At 43.3% G+C, this 15,493-nt stretch overlaps 1 protein-coding gene across 1 annotated transcript in view; it reads left to right on the top strand.

The window, feature by feature from the left end:
- Positions 1-15,493, top strand: part of MAN1A2 (mannosidase alpha class 1A member 2) — a 123,736-nt gene that overhangs the window by 50,610 nt on the left and 57,633 nt on the right. The window contains exons 4-5 of the mRNA XM_086616575.1: positions 7,733-7,851; positions 10,202-10,282. Coding sequence (XP_086472701.1) covers positions 7,733-7,851; positions 10,202-10,282 — 200 coding nt within the window. The remainder of the gene's footprint in view (positions 1-7,732; positions 7,852-10,201; positions 10,283-15,493) is intronic.

The following is a 15,493-nucleotide window of genomic DNA, read 5'->3' as shown; positions in this document are numbered from 1 at the left end:
GACTGGCATACCCTTCAGTGCTTCACTCCTGCTACTTCCTCGTTCGTAAAACTAAGGAAAGCGTTACAATCGATTATTTGATGTTATTTATACGCCAAAATAGTCTGGTACAAAAGATGAGCAACTCCTTTTCATGGTGTCTATTATCAGCAAAATAACAGAACTAAGCAATCAACATGCTTAGTTTTTTATTCTGCTCTTTTAATTATCCTAAAATGTTCAAGGCAATTGGCTTCTTCATGGATGCTTAAAGGCTTATTCATTGCATTTTATGGCTGAGCTGGAATCGTACGTTGGAGTTTTGTATGAAATGTGTGGTTTCATTGACTGATTCTGAGGCCCTTGTTTTCACAGGGGAATTAAACTCTGTTATTCAAAAGTTTAATTCATTTTCTGAAACGTTTTCTTGTTTCTTGTGAGTCGTTAAGATATTTTACAAGTGATACGCTTCGGTAGTGGCAGCTTTGTTGCCAGAGCCTCATTAAACACACCAAAAACTGCATTGATAATTGTTTGCTTTTAGTTTTCATTTTATATTTTTTTTTCTACCATGTCTCTAATAGTCTATCACATTAAGAAATCCTGTTGCTACACTCCAAAAACTTGAATTCTTTGAATCTTTTTGAGTAGAAATTGCTTTCCCAAGATCAGTACAGCCTTGCCCAGTCTGCATTTTTCAGCCGTTCTGAGGCTGGGCTGGCAGGGATATCAATAACAAGAATATTTATTTTTTTAAGACTGTAATAACTCTGTATTTAATGTCAGGCTGAGTTTATCAAGGAAGCGTGTTTGCTCTGTTGCTAATCAGTTATTTTTCACATAGGCAGGTGTTTTAATCTGTTAAGTTCAAGGTGTGGCAGGGCATACTTCCTCGGGGCTTTACATCCCCCCCTTTTTTGGAATCACTGCGATGGAATAGGAAGGATCTACTCTATTTTTGGGCCCACCTGAATTGTTGGGTTGCTCTGGCAGTGCTGGACTGCTCTGAAGCTCAGGTTGCCTGCCAGAGCAGAAATTTAGCTTAGAAATTAAGATAAATTATCTCTCAAGACTTTGGTCCTCTTAGATTCCTTTTGCAAACAGATCTTCCTCCCACCCCCAATTAAACACACCAGTAATCAGAGATGTTCTGCACCAGCAGGAGTAGGTTCTGCTTCCAGTAAACTGTGTCTGTCCAGGGCCCTGAAAAAAAAAAAAAACAAGACCTGGATATGAGTGGCTGAGACAAGACAATTTCTGGCACGTGAGTTCCATCCATCAGGATGATCATCCCACGGCTGTGCCGTTTTGAGAGTGGAAGCTGTTTCTTTACATCCACATCTCTGGTCTCTACACATAACTAACTATAGATTCCAGCTTTCTAGGAGAAGTTGGCTTTCTGGAGAATGAAATAACTTCTTGTTGTGGCAGGGATGCCTTGACACAGAGACACTTGCTACTTGTGTGATGCAGAGGCAGTTGTCTTCCCGAACAGCCCAAATGCTTTTCCTGCACCCAACTGCTCATTCTCCCTTGATCAGTCTTGCCAATTTCTTTAGCTTTCATCACAGCACAGCTGGTGGTGGCACCCGTGGGCTGTCCTGGTAAACAAGAGAGGGAGTCTCTGTTAGATTCCTCTCTTTAGGAGCTCCTAAATCCCTACCTTGGCCATAAAGGAACGGAGAGAGCCTTAATGCTGCACGAGCACTGCTCAACAACAGCCAAAACTGTGGCGTGTCATCAGCACCGCTGTAGCCACGAGTCCAAAACACGGCACCGTACGGGCTGCTGTGAAGAAAATTAACTCCATTCCAGCTGGAGCTTTTCCTTAGCTCAGGCTAACGAAAGCCCCCATGGAAGTGGTGTTGGGAAGAAGTGCAGAGACTTGAGGGCAGTGGTATACCTGTTGAAGAAAGGAGTAGGAATGGGTGACACGTCAGATCATCCAAGTTCCTGTAAAGCACCTGTTTGATGATCACTTGTCGACTCAGAGTGTTCGACTGAAGTTTGCTGGTGTAGAGTTGTAATTTGTCGTCTTCTTCCTTATTTACATGACGGGCCGTGTCTCAGATTTTCCATAGTCTTCTCTGATTGTAATTATAGAATCACAGAATGGTTAGGGCTGGAAGGGACCTTCAAAGGTCATCTAGTTCAACCCCCCTGCAAGGAACAGGGATATCTCCAACTAGATCAGGTTGCTCAGGGCCTCCTCCAACCTGGCCTTGAATTGATCTCTGCTACTTGGTGTGTTTCCTCTGGTACCTCACTGCTCGTAGTCTCTTCTGCTTCCGCATCATAAACAGGCTCAGCAACCCTGGAGCAGGTACCAGAGTCTCTACATTGTTGTGTTTATCCTCATGGTGTGATGAAAACGGGCTGGTTATCGCCTTCATATTCCTTTTGTCATGGAGCACATGGCGACGATCTATCTCCCACGCTTTGAGAGTCTCTTGTGAGACTTTAGAATGATATAAATAAGCCAGTTCTTCATCTAGCACTTGGGCATGCTGAAGGAATTTGGGATAGGAAGACCATTTTTCTTTTAATGGCCCTGCTGTTTACACTTAAGTCATATGATTTGCTGGATATTTCAGGCTCTAGATTTATGTGCTATCAAGTGAAGGAATTATTTGTCCGATCTCAGGAAACTGAAGTCTACCTAAATATAAATTGGACTTACTATTTTGCAGTCCTTTGGAATAATGCTGTTGCTTAATGAGAGTGTGCACGATTTTGTTAATAGCTCAGCTCTTTCGCTGCTAAATTCCTTCTATTAACTCGTGATGGATGTTCTATTTTATTTAGAAGAATGAGCATGGCATTCATTAAGCAAACTTCATTAAATTTGGAGCTCAATCAACTAGAACTGTAATTATATGGAGAGGAAACTTCCTAATCTGACATTTGTAAAACGGAGCCGTTTTGGAATCGGTTATTATCTTATGCAGCATGACCAACGGAGCCTTTGTGTTGGGCAGAGGCAGCCCCTGGGAGGAGTGCCATCCGCTAGGAAAAGCGTTATTTTCTATTAGAATTTAATTGTTTTATAGCCTTTTTCACCACAGTGAGACATCTGTGCTCTCTGCCTCCCGAGCAATAATAGATCCGACTGGTTGAGGTGGTGGTAAGCAGTGTGCTCCTCTCAACTATTATCTCATTGTTTCGAGTTACTTTATTACTTTTATTACTTTTCAGACGACACCTTTCTGCAGTTTAAGTCTATGAAGACCATCCTCTTGTCCTTTAAGGCAAAATTTATGGATCTTAGCATGGCCATGAAAGGAAAGGAACGTACTCTGTTATGAATGGAAGATGATTTCTCTTTGAGACTTTAGGCTGAATGGTTTGTATCGGTGTCGGAAGGACGTACAGCTGCCGGTCCCTTGTAGTCTGTTTTCCCTCTGGCACCACGTGTGACTCTAATGCAGGCCACTGATCTTTGAACACTTATTTGGGAGATTCAGGTTGGATATTAGGAAAAAATTTTCTACCATGAGAGTTGTAGAACACTGGAACAGATTGCCCAGAGAGGTGGTGGATGCTCCATCCCTGGAGACGTTCAAGGCCAGGTTGGACGAGGCCCTGAGCAACCTGATCTAGTTGGAGATATCCCTGTTCCTTGCAGGGGGGTTGGACTAGATGACCTTTGAAGGTCCCTTCCAGCCCTAACCCCATTCTATGATTCTATTTTTTTCTCCCTGCTTTAGCTTTCAGCTGCTGCCTTGGCCGGTGTTGCGGTGCGTTTGAAGATGGAGGGATGTAGCTGTGACAGCATCACTGCCTGTTCTGCTTAGGTTGTGGACCTCAGCACAAGCTGTTATTTAGGAACAAGTTAAGAGTGACATCCCCTCCACGTACTCCTCCAAAAAGGAGCTGAGAGCAAGTAGTAAATTTTAGTCTCTAACCCAACCTAGTGTAGCCCACAAATGGTTTTAAGTTGTACCCGTCTTGCGACATGAGGTAGCAACAGGCCGAGCCCTAAAGACGGAGGGATTTTACAGAGGGATCTGATCAGGCTGGATTGGTGGGCCAAGGGCACCTGTATGAGGTTCTAGGGACGTGGTTGAGTGGCGCATTTGGCAGCGGTAGGTTAACAGTTGGACTCAATGATCTTTCAGGTCTCTTCCAACCTAAACGATTCTGTTGTCCTCTGTGTTGCTTCATGTCCAGCTCTGTGCTCATTCCTTGTAGGCACAAGACTTCTGGGTATGAACTCTGCATTCTGGATTCTTCCCCCTCAATGCCAATGGAATTGGCTTGCTTTGTGCTGCCTGATTGGTCCCAAAGGAAGCAGACTTGGCAGACAGTCTGTTGCAAAATACTGGCTGTCATGTCTTGATGTTTTGGAAAGGTGTTCAGGCCAAACGGTTTAAAAACCAAAGATTTGGTTTCTTCTGAGTTCTTCTTCTGAGTCTTCCTCAAGGAAGAAGTGCTGGTGTGCAGTTAGGATTGGTTACCATATGTTTAAGAAGAAAGAAGGAAAAATAAAGCAAATTTGATTGAAATAGCCAACTTACTCATTTTTCTCCTTGCTTATGAATAATTTATTATGGGGTGGGATATAATAGCTGTACTTAGGCAACTGTGGTAGGAAATAGTTGAGCTTTCAGGTGGAGCCTAGAAAGTGTAACCACACTGATCCACATGTCAAAGAGCACCATCACTCCAAAGGAAGGGGCCGAAGGGGTTTTGCTCCGTAATGTTCTGTTGGACGTTTGTGAGTCTAGGATAGATAGACATAAAAGATGAGAGAAGGGGGGAAAAAAGGCAACAGGAGGGAGAGCTTGAACAGGAGGGAGAGCCATTGGAGTGTGGCCCAGATGAAAGCTTAGAGTATGAACGTGCCCCTCAAACTGATTCTTAGGGGCAAAAAGTGCTGAGCAGGTCTGGTTTGCTCCATCGGACTGCATTTCCTTCTGTGACTGCAAACAACGCTGGGGGATCTTTGTGAGACAGCTGATAGGTCAGTCCCTGTACGGAGCTCCCTGTCGAGGAGGTGATTCTGCCCCTCTGCTCTGCTCTCATGAGACCCCACCTGGAATACTGCGTTCAGCTCTGGGGTCCCCAGCACAAGAAGGACATGGAGCTGCTAGAGCGGGGCCAGAAGAGGCCACAAAGGTGATCCGAGGGCTGGAGCACCTCTGGTATGGAGACAGGCTGAGAGAGTTGGGGCTGTTCAGCCTGGAGAAGAGAAGGCTCCGGGGAGACCTTCCAGTACCTAAAGGGGCTACAAGAAAGCTGGAGAAGGGCTTTGGACAAGGGTGTGTAGTGCCAGGACACGGGGCAATGGCTTTAAACTGAAAGAGGGGAGATTTCGATGGGATCTAAGGAAGAAATTCTTCCCTCTGAGGGTGGTGAGGCACTGGCACAGGTTGCCCAGAGAAGCTGTGGCTGCCCCATCCCTGGCAGTGTTCCAAGCCAGGTTGGATGAGGCTTTGGGCAACCTGGTGTAGTGGAGGGTGTCCCTGCCCATGGCAGGGGGGTTGGAACTGGATGATCTTTGAGGTCCCTTCCAACCCAAACCATTCTATGATTCTATGACTACTGGTTTAGGTGAGAGTTCTGTGTTGTGGGGTTGAGGACTCACTTTAAATACTGGGAGGATTAAAGCCAACTTCTTGTCTGTATTTGAAGTCGTATTGTTGAGTCGCTACGGGATGCGTTAGGGAACCATGGATGGTTTCGCTCAGTTCTGGAGAGTGCTCTGTTCCAGCCTTTTTGCTCTCAGTCTCTGGTTACATCTGTTGGATTTGTGAGATGGCAAAAATAATCACGGGCTTTTTGCATTTCTGTGGCCCTTCTTTTCATGGTTCTGTGCAGAGAACTCTATGAAAAAGGTTGTTTAAATTTCGTCATTTTGAAGATATTTTCTGCGGGGCTGGAAAGTGGATGTTCTTGTGCCCACCGTAGTGCTGTCCTCTCTTGTGGACACCTGAGTGTACTTCTGACATCTAGAAAACGGGATGGTAGTACAGTGGTGTCCCAACTTTTTCCTGGGATGGGGATGACGACACACCAGTCCGTCCCCATGCAATGTGTTCTCCTCACCCCATACCCATTCTAGAATATGAGAGCTTACTGGTGTGGCTAGCACTGTGCAGCCCGATGGACCTTGCCAGCCAATACTGGTTAGTCCTCGTGTCATGGTCTGGTTTGCATATTTGCAAAGTGATAAATTGGGTCACTGTCACGTTATGCTTACGAAAAGGTGCGAAGTGGAGCGAGTGCTGTAGCTCTGCTCCAAGCCACCTCCGCCTTCAGCACAAGCACTGGAATTTGTCACTGGTGTTAAACCCTGCAGTACTTGAGTTGCAGGTGTACCTGGTGGCCAATTTGTCCGAGGATGTGTCTTTAATTAATCTTGCAAAAGGTGGTGTGTCCTGATCCGTACTTGAACGTTCTTAACAAACACCCCAGGCTTAAGGCTTTCCATGTCTAATTTGAATCAATTGAAATAGATGCACGGCTATTTTTGAAGAAATTAGTTGGTAATTACTTTGTCATAGAGATATTGTGTTTAATTTTTATTGTTCAGGGAAAGAAATCTCTGAAAATGGGATTAAGCTTGCCTGTAAGTATCAGTCATTTGGGTGTACAAAAGAAATACAGTGAGGGTGATGGCTTCATTCTGTTATTGTTATGCTTGAGAGGGAAAAAAATCTCCCAAAACATGTAAAAAACAGAAATGAATGAAGAGAAACAACCAAGCAGGAGCATTGTGCTATAGAAATGCCACTATGGATGAAAAGCACATTAAAAAAAAAAAAAGAGCTTGACTTGTTAGGAGGCTGCTGTCGTTAAATCATGTAGTTACTGTAGAGTTTTATGGAATACTGGTATGAGCCAGCGCGTAGGAAGTTTTATACACTCCATGAAAATAAATCAACCCAGAGTAATTCCTGCTTTCCTCTGGAAACAAAGACCTCTGCCTGGTAAGGGCAGCAGCTCAGGTTGGGTGGCCCGAGGAAGTCAGGGCTACCATGGGCTCACCTCCTCTTCATCCTCTCGATTCAATTTTCAGTTCAACCCATCTGTTACAGACTGACGTGTCACACATCCATCACCTCTAAATTGCTGCTGTTTCAAGTGAAGAGCGTTTTAGGGAAAAGCACGGTTGATTTTTATTGGGCTTTAAATGCTCCACTTTGAATGGTGGCAACTGGGGAGTCCATCAGTTGTTCCCAGTGTGATTCCCTGCAGACAGTGACACGAACATCCTGGGGCCGTGGCTTTGCCGGTAACGCCGAGCCAGGACATCCCTGCTCATCAGTCCATGCTTTCAGTGACCAGGTGGCTTCCATAATTGCAAAACTTGGGACGTTTCAGTATTAAATGTTGGGAAATGCAAGGAATTACTGCTAATACAGGTTGCTTTGTCTTGAATATGCTTTTCTTTTTTAACACTTCTGTCCTAGAATTCCTAATAGCTTTTTGAAGCTGAATGTCTTTCCATCCTTTTTTTTTTTATGTAGAACTACAGTTGCTTATGTTCAGGTTAGGAAAGGAGATGAAAAGGCTTTTTTTCCTCTTTTCTCCCCAGAAGCTGAACTGTGCCAGAGGGACCGATGCTTTGAAAGAGAAGTGTGATCCTCTTACGCAGCTGCTAATTCCTTGCTCATTTTGATTATTCTTTGTGCTCCCATCTTTGTAATAACTTTGCTTTGCTACTGCTTGGGTTATTTTCCTGTTCTAGTGATTTTGAAGAAAAAGTAATGAAATAATGGCTTGTAACAGATATCCTTTTTGTGTGTAGGAAACTCACAAATGGGTGCTACCATAGTGGATGCATTGGATACTCTTTATATCATGGGACTTCACGATGAGTTCAGAGAAGGACAAGAGTGGATTGACAAAAATCTTGATTTTAGTGTGGTAAGTAAAGCTTTTGCCCTGATATTTCTCTAATCCTTTTCACAGTGTTCCTCTTGGGGGCAGAAAGAAGAAATCCTTCAGCCTGAACTTAAAAAACTTCTGATTCAGAGTGTCAGAAATTCAGACATAAGCTTTACTGGCGTTCTCTGTGTTGGTAACTTTATGCATTTTGAAAAAAAAAAAAACAAACAACCCAACCTTTTCATACCTTAATTGTAGGTAAAGATAATCTATGTATTGTATTTTCAAAGTACAAATTATAATTGGATAATGGAAGAAAGGGAACCAACAGGACCTCAGAAATGAATGAATGCAGAAAACTGAGACTTTATTAGCTGATAGTAGCTGGGAATAACTGAGCTGTGAAAGACAAATTCCCCCAAATCAGGGTGTGTAAATTAATAATACAATGTCATCTTCTCCCATGTCCTTACGATGTTCTAACATGAAGAATGCTGGTTGAGTCATCTTAGTTTGCCTACAGGTTCTGAATCTACCGGGAGGATTTCCCAGCTGGTCATACAGCATCTGACATTCTTTGTGGATGCAGAGTTCGGGGCGTTGAGTGGAAGAACTGGCACTATTTGATCCTTAGGGATTAGTGTTCTTATTACAGTTTTGGGACTGGCACAGACTGGGACAGAATTTGTATTTCAATCCTTGGACTTGCCCTATGGTTCTAAAAATAATTTTTCATTCAGTAATGCACAAAATGAGAAGTAGGTATCCAGTCAGAATTGGGCAGATGCTTACTGTTGTTTTTATATTATATCCTACATTTCAGAAATGACTGGTTTGGGTTTTTTTTCCTTTTTGTTTTATACATTAATACTCTGGCAAACATTAAGGAAGTTCTTCTCTGCTTTGTTTCGGTTAGTGCCAGATAATTATTCAGTCGAAAACTGAAGACCTTAAATATATCTGAGACATTGTAGACATAATGGTACCATTATGAGAATGAACTAAATTACTCCTGTAACCTTTGTCTCATCTGAGGCAACCTCGATAAAAACTGGAGAATTAATCCAGGATTTTGGTGGGAGAAATTCACATGACCCATGGAGCTTCGATTACAGCTTCCAGTGTATCAAAAAATATTTCTGAAGGTTAATGAGTCATATATATACCAGATTTCAGTAATTTCCTTATATGATTTGAAATTTATAAATAAATACATAAATTTGTTCTTCGATTCTTTTACTGGGGAGATAAATATCATTTGTTTCACTGTCCTTGTGTGATTCATGACTTTAGTAGGTATTAAGTGGAATCATATGCCACGTTGTTGATATTTTTCATGTATCACCTGTACGTGAATGAAAATACAGCTTTTACTGGAAACCTATAGATGGGAATGTTTAAAACTGAAGACTTTTAATCAGGGCTACTTGAGGAAATCTTTAAAACATTTGTATTATCTTTTTGAAGTAAAGAATATGTGCAAAATGCATTTATTTTGGAAACAAGTGAAAAGAGTGGTACAACTGCAGGTGCCATAGAAATAGTGTGAAAGGAAAGATATTCCTGGAAGTGCCACTTGGTGGGTCGACTTGTAAGTGGACGTCCTGGTGTGACTTTTCTGGATGAAACCAAAGGCTCCCTTATCTCAAAATCTTTTCATAAAACTGCACTTCTGTGTCTGATGGGTTAAATGAAGAGAAGTTTATGGGGGAGATGGATGGGGTGCATGCAGGCAAAGGAGCGATCGGGGTGCAGAGGGAGGCAGGAAGATGTTAAAACTAGTTATTTCCTCTTTTTCAGTGGGTTAAATGAGTCAAAACGTACTGGTGAATTTAGCCCAAGGTTATTAATGTGGAGGAAGGTGGTAAACTGGTTTATTTTTTGAGCTTCTCAGTGGTCTTGCAGTACTTGTTGTCATAACATTAACTACAGAAAGGCTACTCCTGGACAGGGACTGTGTTAAAATGGAGCTCTGAACCTGAGATTGCACGTTGGTCATTCAGGTTAAGAAAGCACATTGCAGGAATTCTGGAATTGTTCTACTTTGTCCTGTAAATGATGAATTACGGAAATGTACGGTCCTTGCCTTCTTTCCCACCATCCTGAACAACTTCAGTTGTGCTTTGTGGTGATGATACGATGAGAGAACAAGAGAAAAACTGATTTGATTTTTTTCAAAATCGGTTGAAGCTGTAACTGGCATCATCACTGAGTGTTGTGAAGATGCCCCCAGGAATTTCCGTATGGATCTAGATCCTGAAACAGCACAAACCCTTGCATGTGCATATTGGTTTAGGGTATGTACCTGCCTCTGCCTTGATGATTTTTTTTTTTTTTCTTCTTTGAATAGGAAGTTGGTTAATTATTTACTCTTTTCTTCCTGTTCTAGAACTCCGAAGTGTCTGTTTTTGAGGTCAATATTCGCTTCATTGGTGGTCTCCTGGCAGCGTACTACCTTTCAGGACAGGAGGTAAGGAGACTGGAGGGTGTCCATGAAATTTAACATATTCCAGCAAACGTTGCGTATGAAGAATTTCCTGGAATCTTGGTTTCTCAGTAGTTTGCAAATGAATTTTACAGCAGGAAGTTGTTGAAAGTAACCAAATTCTTGGAGTCTTTAAAGCTTGTTTCTGTGCAATCCTCAGCCTGTTTAGGACCCTTTGTTAGAGTTTTGAAACGGTTTTGTTATCAAGATGTTTTCAAAAGATATCTATCTGCTCAAGTAAATATCAGCCTGAAATGTCAAGTCACTAGCTTCTCATGCCAACAATAACTTGGTTTGATGTTCTTTAACTCCGTGAAGGTGGAAATAACAGTTTTGTCACTAGTCCTGCAAGGCTGTAGGTTTGCTTGACAAAAGAGCTACACAATCTTCTTACTGTTTTCTCAGGGACACACTGAGAAATATCAAGCCTGGTTTTTCCCCACTTCTGAAAGTGAAAGATGGGAGGTTTACACTTCTGAGCACTTATCTGAAGGTGTGCTTAGATTGAAGGGATGTGCGTACCCCAGGACCTGCAACCATGGACTTCTTGGGTCTAGCAGTGACATTGCTGTGACCTCTTACTTCACGTGCTTTAAAAAGGCTGGAGCCTGACCCAGCCTAGAGATTAGGTCACAGCTCTTCTCATGTCTTATCAGCTAGCTGGCTTTTGATCTCTTGCCTATGTCTTTGATTTGTTTGCTTTTATCCTTTCATTTTTTTCTCCCTTCATGATCCTTCCATAGCCCACTACAGAAACCATTTGACTTCCAGATGTATTTCATGGTTTGATGTACTTCCAGGTGTTCGTATATATATCTCTTCCTCCTTTGTTTAGGGGAGCATGACATACGTATCAGTTAGTTATCAGGGATTTTAAGCCCGCAGCCCTAAAAATAACCAGGAGAAGCTCCATATTTCTTGGCTCTTTAGGTCTTTGGAGTCATCCTGGGATCTGCGAATTTTCTCTCGCAGGAGTGTCTTCTCTTTGGAAGAAGAGCTTAGTGGCAAAGCACAAATCCAGCGTGTACCCTGAAATTGCTGCTTTATTTTTCACTGAGCACGACTGCTTCCCCTTCCTTACTGTCCATGCCCTTCCAGCCCCGTGCCTGCAGAGGGCTCAGCTGCAGGCAGCCCTTGCTGCTGTGCTTGTTTATGTGGTCTCTTACAAGGAGACCCAAAGGAAAGGAGAAGCACAGAGTTTTGCCCCTCTCTTTCCTTCATAGCAACTAACGAGCTGATCTTGAATTTGTGGCAGCGAGCTCTTCTCTGCCTCCAGAGTCTGTCAAACTTAGGTCTTCCAGCAGAGTTTCCTCGCAGCTCAGTAGGGATTTTACCCTCTGGGAGTGATCCTGTTCCCCAGTGTTCCAAGTCAGCCTTTGAAATTGGTTGCTGTGGCACCTCTTCAGGAAGATGGTCCGTGTAGCAGCTGTCACTTAGAGTGGTGGTGAAGTTCAAGCCCTGTGAGCACTTTTGTCCTAACAGAAGTGGTCATAAAAGTCATCGAGTGATCAACCCAAATACTAACTTGAGGCAGCGTCTGATTTCAATCTAGGTCAGCGTTATTAACCTACCAGTTTGCTTTTGAAGGCCTCCAGAACAGGAGCTTTCTTCTGCTGTCAGACATGAGCAAGGAAAACTGCTCGTGTTTCTATTTCCATAGCAAAGCAGTTCCATGGTGAGCAGTCCGAGCTGCATGTGCTTCCTGACGGGTGCCAAGGAGCAGCTGAAGTAGCTCAGCTGGAACCATTAGGAGCAGTCATGGTAGTTCCCACCGTAGCACACGTGACCTCCGCAGCGTGTTGAGGGATCCTTCCTTTCCAGAGATCTCTGCTTCTGTCACTTGGAGCTAAGATCACATGAAGTACTGTGTGATCATGGAAGCCTTCAAGCCTTGAGTAGAGCAGTCCCAAACCATTTCAGCTGGGAACATCGATCCTGTCTCTGGAGAACTTTCTCAAGCTGGAGCATGCTCCTTGAAATGAGCATATAAATATGAAAATATTAAAATGAAAAACCTCAGCGAAGGAGCAAAGATCACTCATCAAGATGGTTTGTACAGTTCCATGCCATACCCGTGTACAAGGACCTTAACAGGAGCTTTTTTGCCCCAATCTGCAGATGGGTGCAGCTGAACACTGCCAAAACACGTGCTTTGCCTGTGCCTTCGACTGGTAGAGTCAGAACAAGCTCCTTTGCTTAACGAGTTTTCATCAACACGTTTTCTTTCTTTCCTTCTCAGAAAGCTTTTGCCCTCTGTGTTTCCTAAATTTTGGCCACTGAGCTGACTCTTTTGTTTTTAAAACTGTTTTTGTGGGATCGGTCCCTCCGATGGACTTTAAATGCTTTGTAACTTGTGGGAGAAGATTCCTCCTGTCATATTACTCCTTTTCTTATGTATTATCTTTATTTTCTGAAAGAACTCCTAAAAAAAGGTGTTCAGACTGCATTTTTTTCAAAACAGCGTGGCAGGTAGGACTGCTTCTGGTACCTGAGAGACTCCTTCGTTTGCCAAGTCTGGTGGTTTCTCTGCAGTTTGGCAGTGGGGATAAGACAGGCAAGGAAACCTGAGGCTTTTCAGTAACTGAGCCCAGGAGAGGGACACCTACCTCTGAGAACATCTTGGAGCTGGAAGCAGGTTGGTTTGAGATGTGGTTTCCAGTCTGGTCTTCTCCCTTCTGTTCCCAAGAAGGGAAGGTATTACTTGGCTTAGGACTGGGGCATGCTTAACTTAATTTTTTACTATGTTCAGACATCTGAGGAGACACTTCTTGGCCACTGCTGGGCCACTTGGCCTGATCCCAAGCGTTGGGATGTTTTGCCTGATCAAGCAGTGAACGTGCACATGGGCGTATGTCTCTCTGGGGGAGTCCCTACCTACTGGTGGGTGTCCATCCTGTGTTCTTCAAGCTACCCTTTACTTGCTGGTATTCCCTTCCCACTCCTTCTTGGTACTCCAGTCCCCATCTCCCTTCCTCCAAGCCTCTGCTTCTGTAACACTCTTGCTAGAGACTGGTTTAGAAGGTTATCATACTAATTTCCATACTTTTGCCTGTCTTTTTTGATCTATTGGAAAATAAGTCCAATCAAGGAACAGGCTGCTTGGAATTCATTCTGGTTTTCCACTTATATAATTAAAAGTTCTGCTTAGGTCAGCAACAAGAGTTCCTGCTGTTTGGTTACAAAAAGCTGTTCTTATTTCGTTTTGACTCCTGTCACTTCGTGCTGTTAAAGACACTATAGTGACAACCATCAAAGAAAGTGTCCAAGACTCAGCATCAGCTGGGGAATTTTTAAGTGGCCACATTTGGAGAACTGGGTAGTCAGCATGGTTTATCTATATGCTTTTGCCCTTCGTTTGGAGAGGGTAGTTGTACTGGATAGAATTTTTTCTCATTATGAGTCATAATATTAGATATTGATCATCGTTTTTAAATGCAGCTGGCTAATAATTTAGATAAAATTGTCCTGTTTAATGCACTTATTAGAAGCATGCTAGCTTTTAAAAATTATTTACCATGTCTGGTGGCATGACTCTGCTGTCTCCGTGGCGTGTTTTAGCTGTCGTGTTACTGGTATTACTTAGAGGAGCATCAGCTGGGATCATGGTTTTAATGATGCTGGTTACAGTTGATGGTGGAACTTTAAACTTTTCATATTAAAATTGTGGGTATTGCCGTGCCTTCTTTTGGGAAGAGTTCCTTCTTGCTCACTGCCACGGATGGGGGAGTAATGAAATATATCTCCTTTGCAACCAGGAAAAAAAAAAAAAGCTGCTGTTTTTAGCAACTGACTTAAAATGTTGTAGTTTGTCCTGTCCGGTGGTGTTACTGGCCGTTCTTTGTGAAACATGGCATTTGCAAATTTTTTTTTTTAACAGCTCAACCTTTTTATTTCTGCTGGACTTCCTTGAGTGATGAGCATGTAAAGCTGAAGTTTGAGGAGGATGTGTTTTCATGTCCCTCTGGCACAATGTCTTGGTTGTCTTGCCTCATCGTACCTTTCTATTGATGTAGAGAGACAAAGTTTTTTTTTCTGGCTAACAGGCATTTCTCCTGATTTGGGGAAAATCACTGTGTTTCTCCATTTTTTCCATGTCAGAATGCCTTTTGAATAGAAGAAAATCAAGATCTGCCAGTCAAACTTGACACAGTGGAATATCTGCCCATGTGTTCTTTAATTGAATCAGTGCTGAGGTTTATCCGGTGGCAGGGCTGGAGATCTGCACTCTGGGAGGTCCTGGCTTAAATCCCCTGCACAATAAGTTTTTCCTGGCTGATTGTGGACAGGCCACAATTATCAATCACAATTGTCAGATCCAAGAGTGTGCCACCTTTGTCTCAGCTCCTATGTAGGAATGAGATCCAAATCTGTCATTGTTTTTGAGGTTCTTGGGGAGGTTTGTTGAAGCTTTGAGTCTCTGGCTTTTCTCCAAAATACATTATTGAAATATGTAATGAATATATGCCAAAATAGTGGAATGGACCTCTAAAGATCAGCTAGTCCAACCCCTGCCATGGGCTGGGCGTCTTCCACTAGATCAGGTTGCTCAAAGGCCTGTCTTATTGCAGGAAGCCCTGCTAAAATTTTTCTTCTTCATCTTTCTTATAAGCCTCCTTTAAGTACTGGAAGGCTGCAATAAGGTCTCCCCAGTCTCTTCCCTTCTCCAGGCTGAACAACCCCAGCTCTCTCAGTCTTTCTCCATAGGAGAGGTGTTCCATCCTCCAGATGATTTTGATGACCCTCCTCTGTGTCTGCTCTAACAGGTCGATGTCTTTCTTGTACTGGGGACCCCAGAGCTGGATATGGTACTGGGGACCTCAGTACAAGTAGGGTATACTGGAATTTTTTTTAAATTCATAGAATCACAGAATGGTTGGGGTTGGAAGGGACCTCAAAGATCATCCAGTTCCAACCTCCTGCCATGCCTCCTCCCTCCACTACACCAGGTTGCTCAAAGCCCCATCCAATGTGGCCTTGAACATTTCCAGGGATGGGGCAGCCACAGCTTCTCTGGGCAACCTGTGCCAGTGCCTCGCCACCCTCAGAGGGAAGAATTTCTTCCTTAGATCTAATTGAAATCTCCCCTCTTTCAGTTTAAAGCCATTGCCCCGTGTCCTGCACTACTTGCCCTTGTCCAAAGCCCCTCTCCAGCTTTCCTGTAGCCCCTTTAGGTACTGGAAGGTGCTGGAAGGTCTC

Source organism: Tauraco erythrolophus, chromosome 1 (assembly GCF_009769465.1).
Source record: "Tauraco erythrolophus isolate bTauEry1 chromosome 1, bTauEry1.pri, whole genome shotgun sequence".
NCBI lineage: Eukaryota > Metazoa > Chordata > Aves > Musophagiformes > Musophagidae > Tauraco > Tauraco erythrolophus.
Note: the sequence above shows the minus strand (reverse complement) of the source record. Positions and strands in the feature narration are given on the sequence as shown.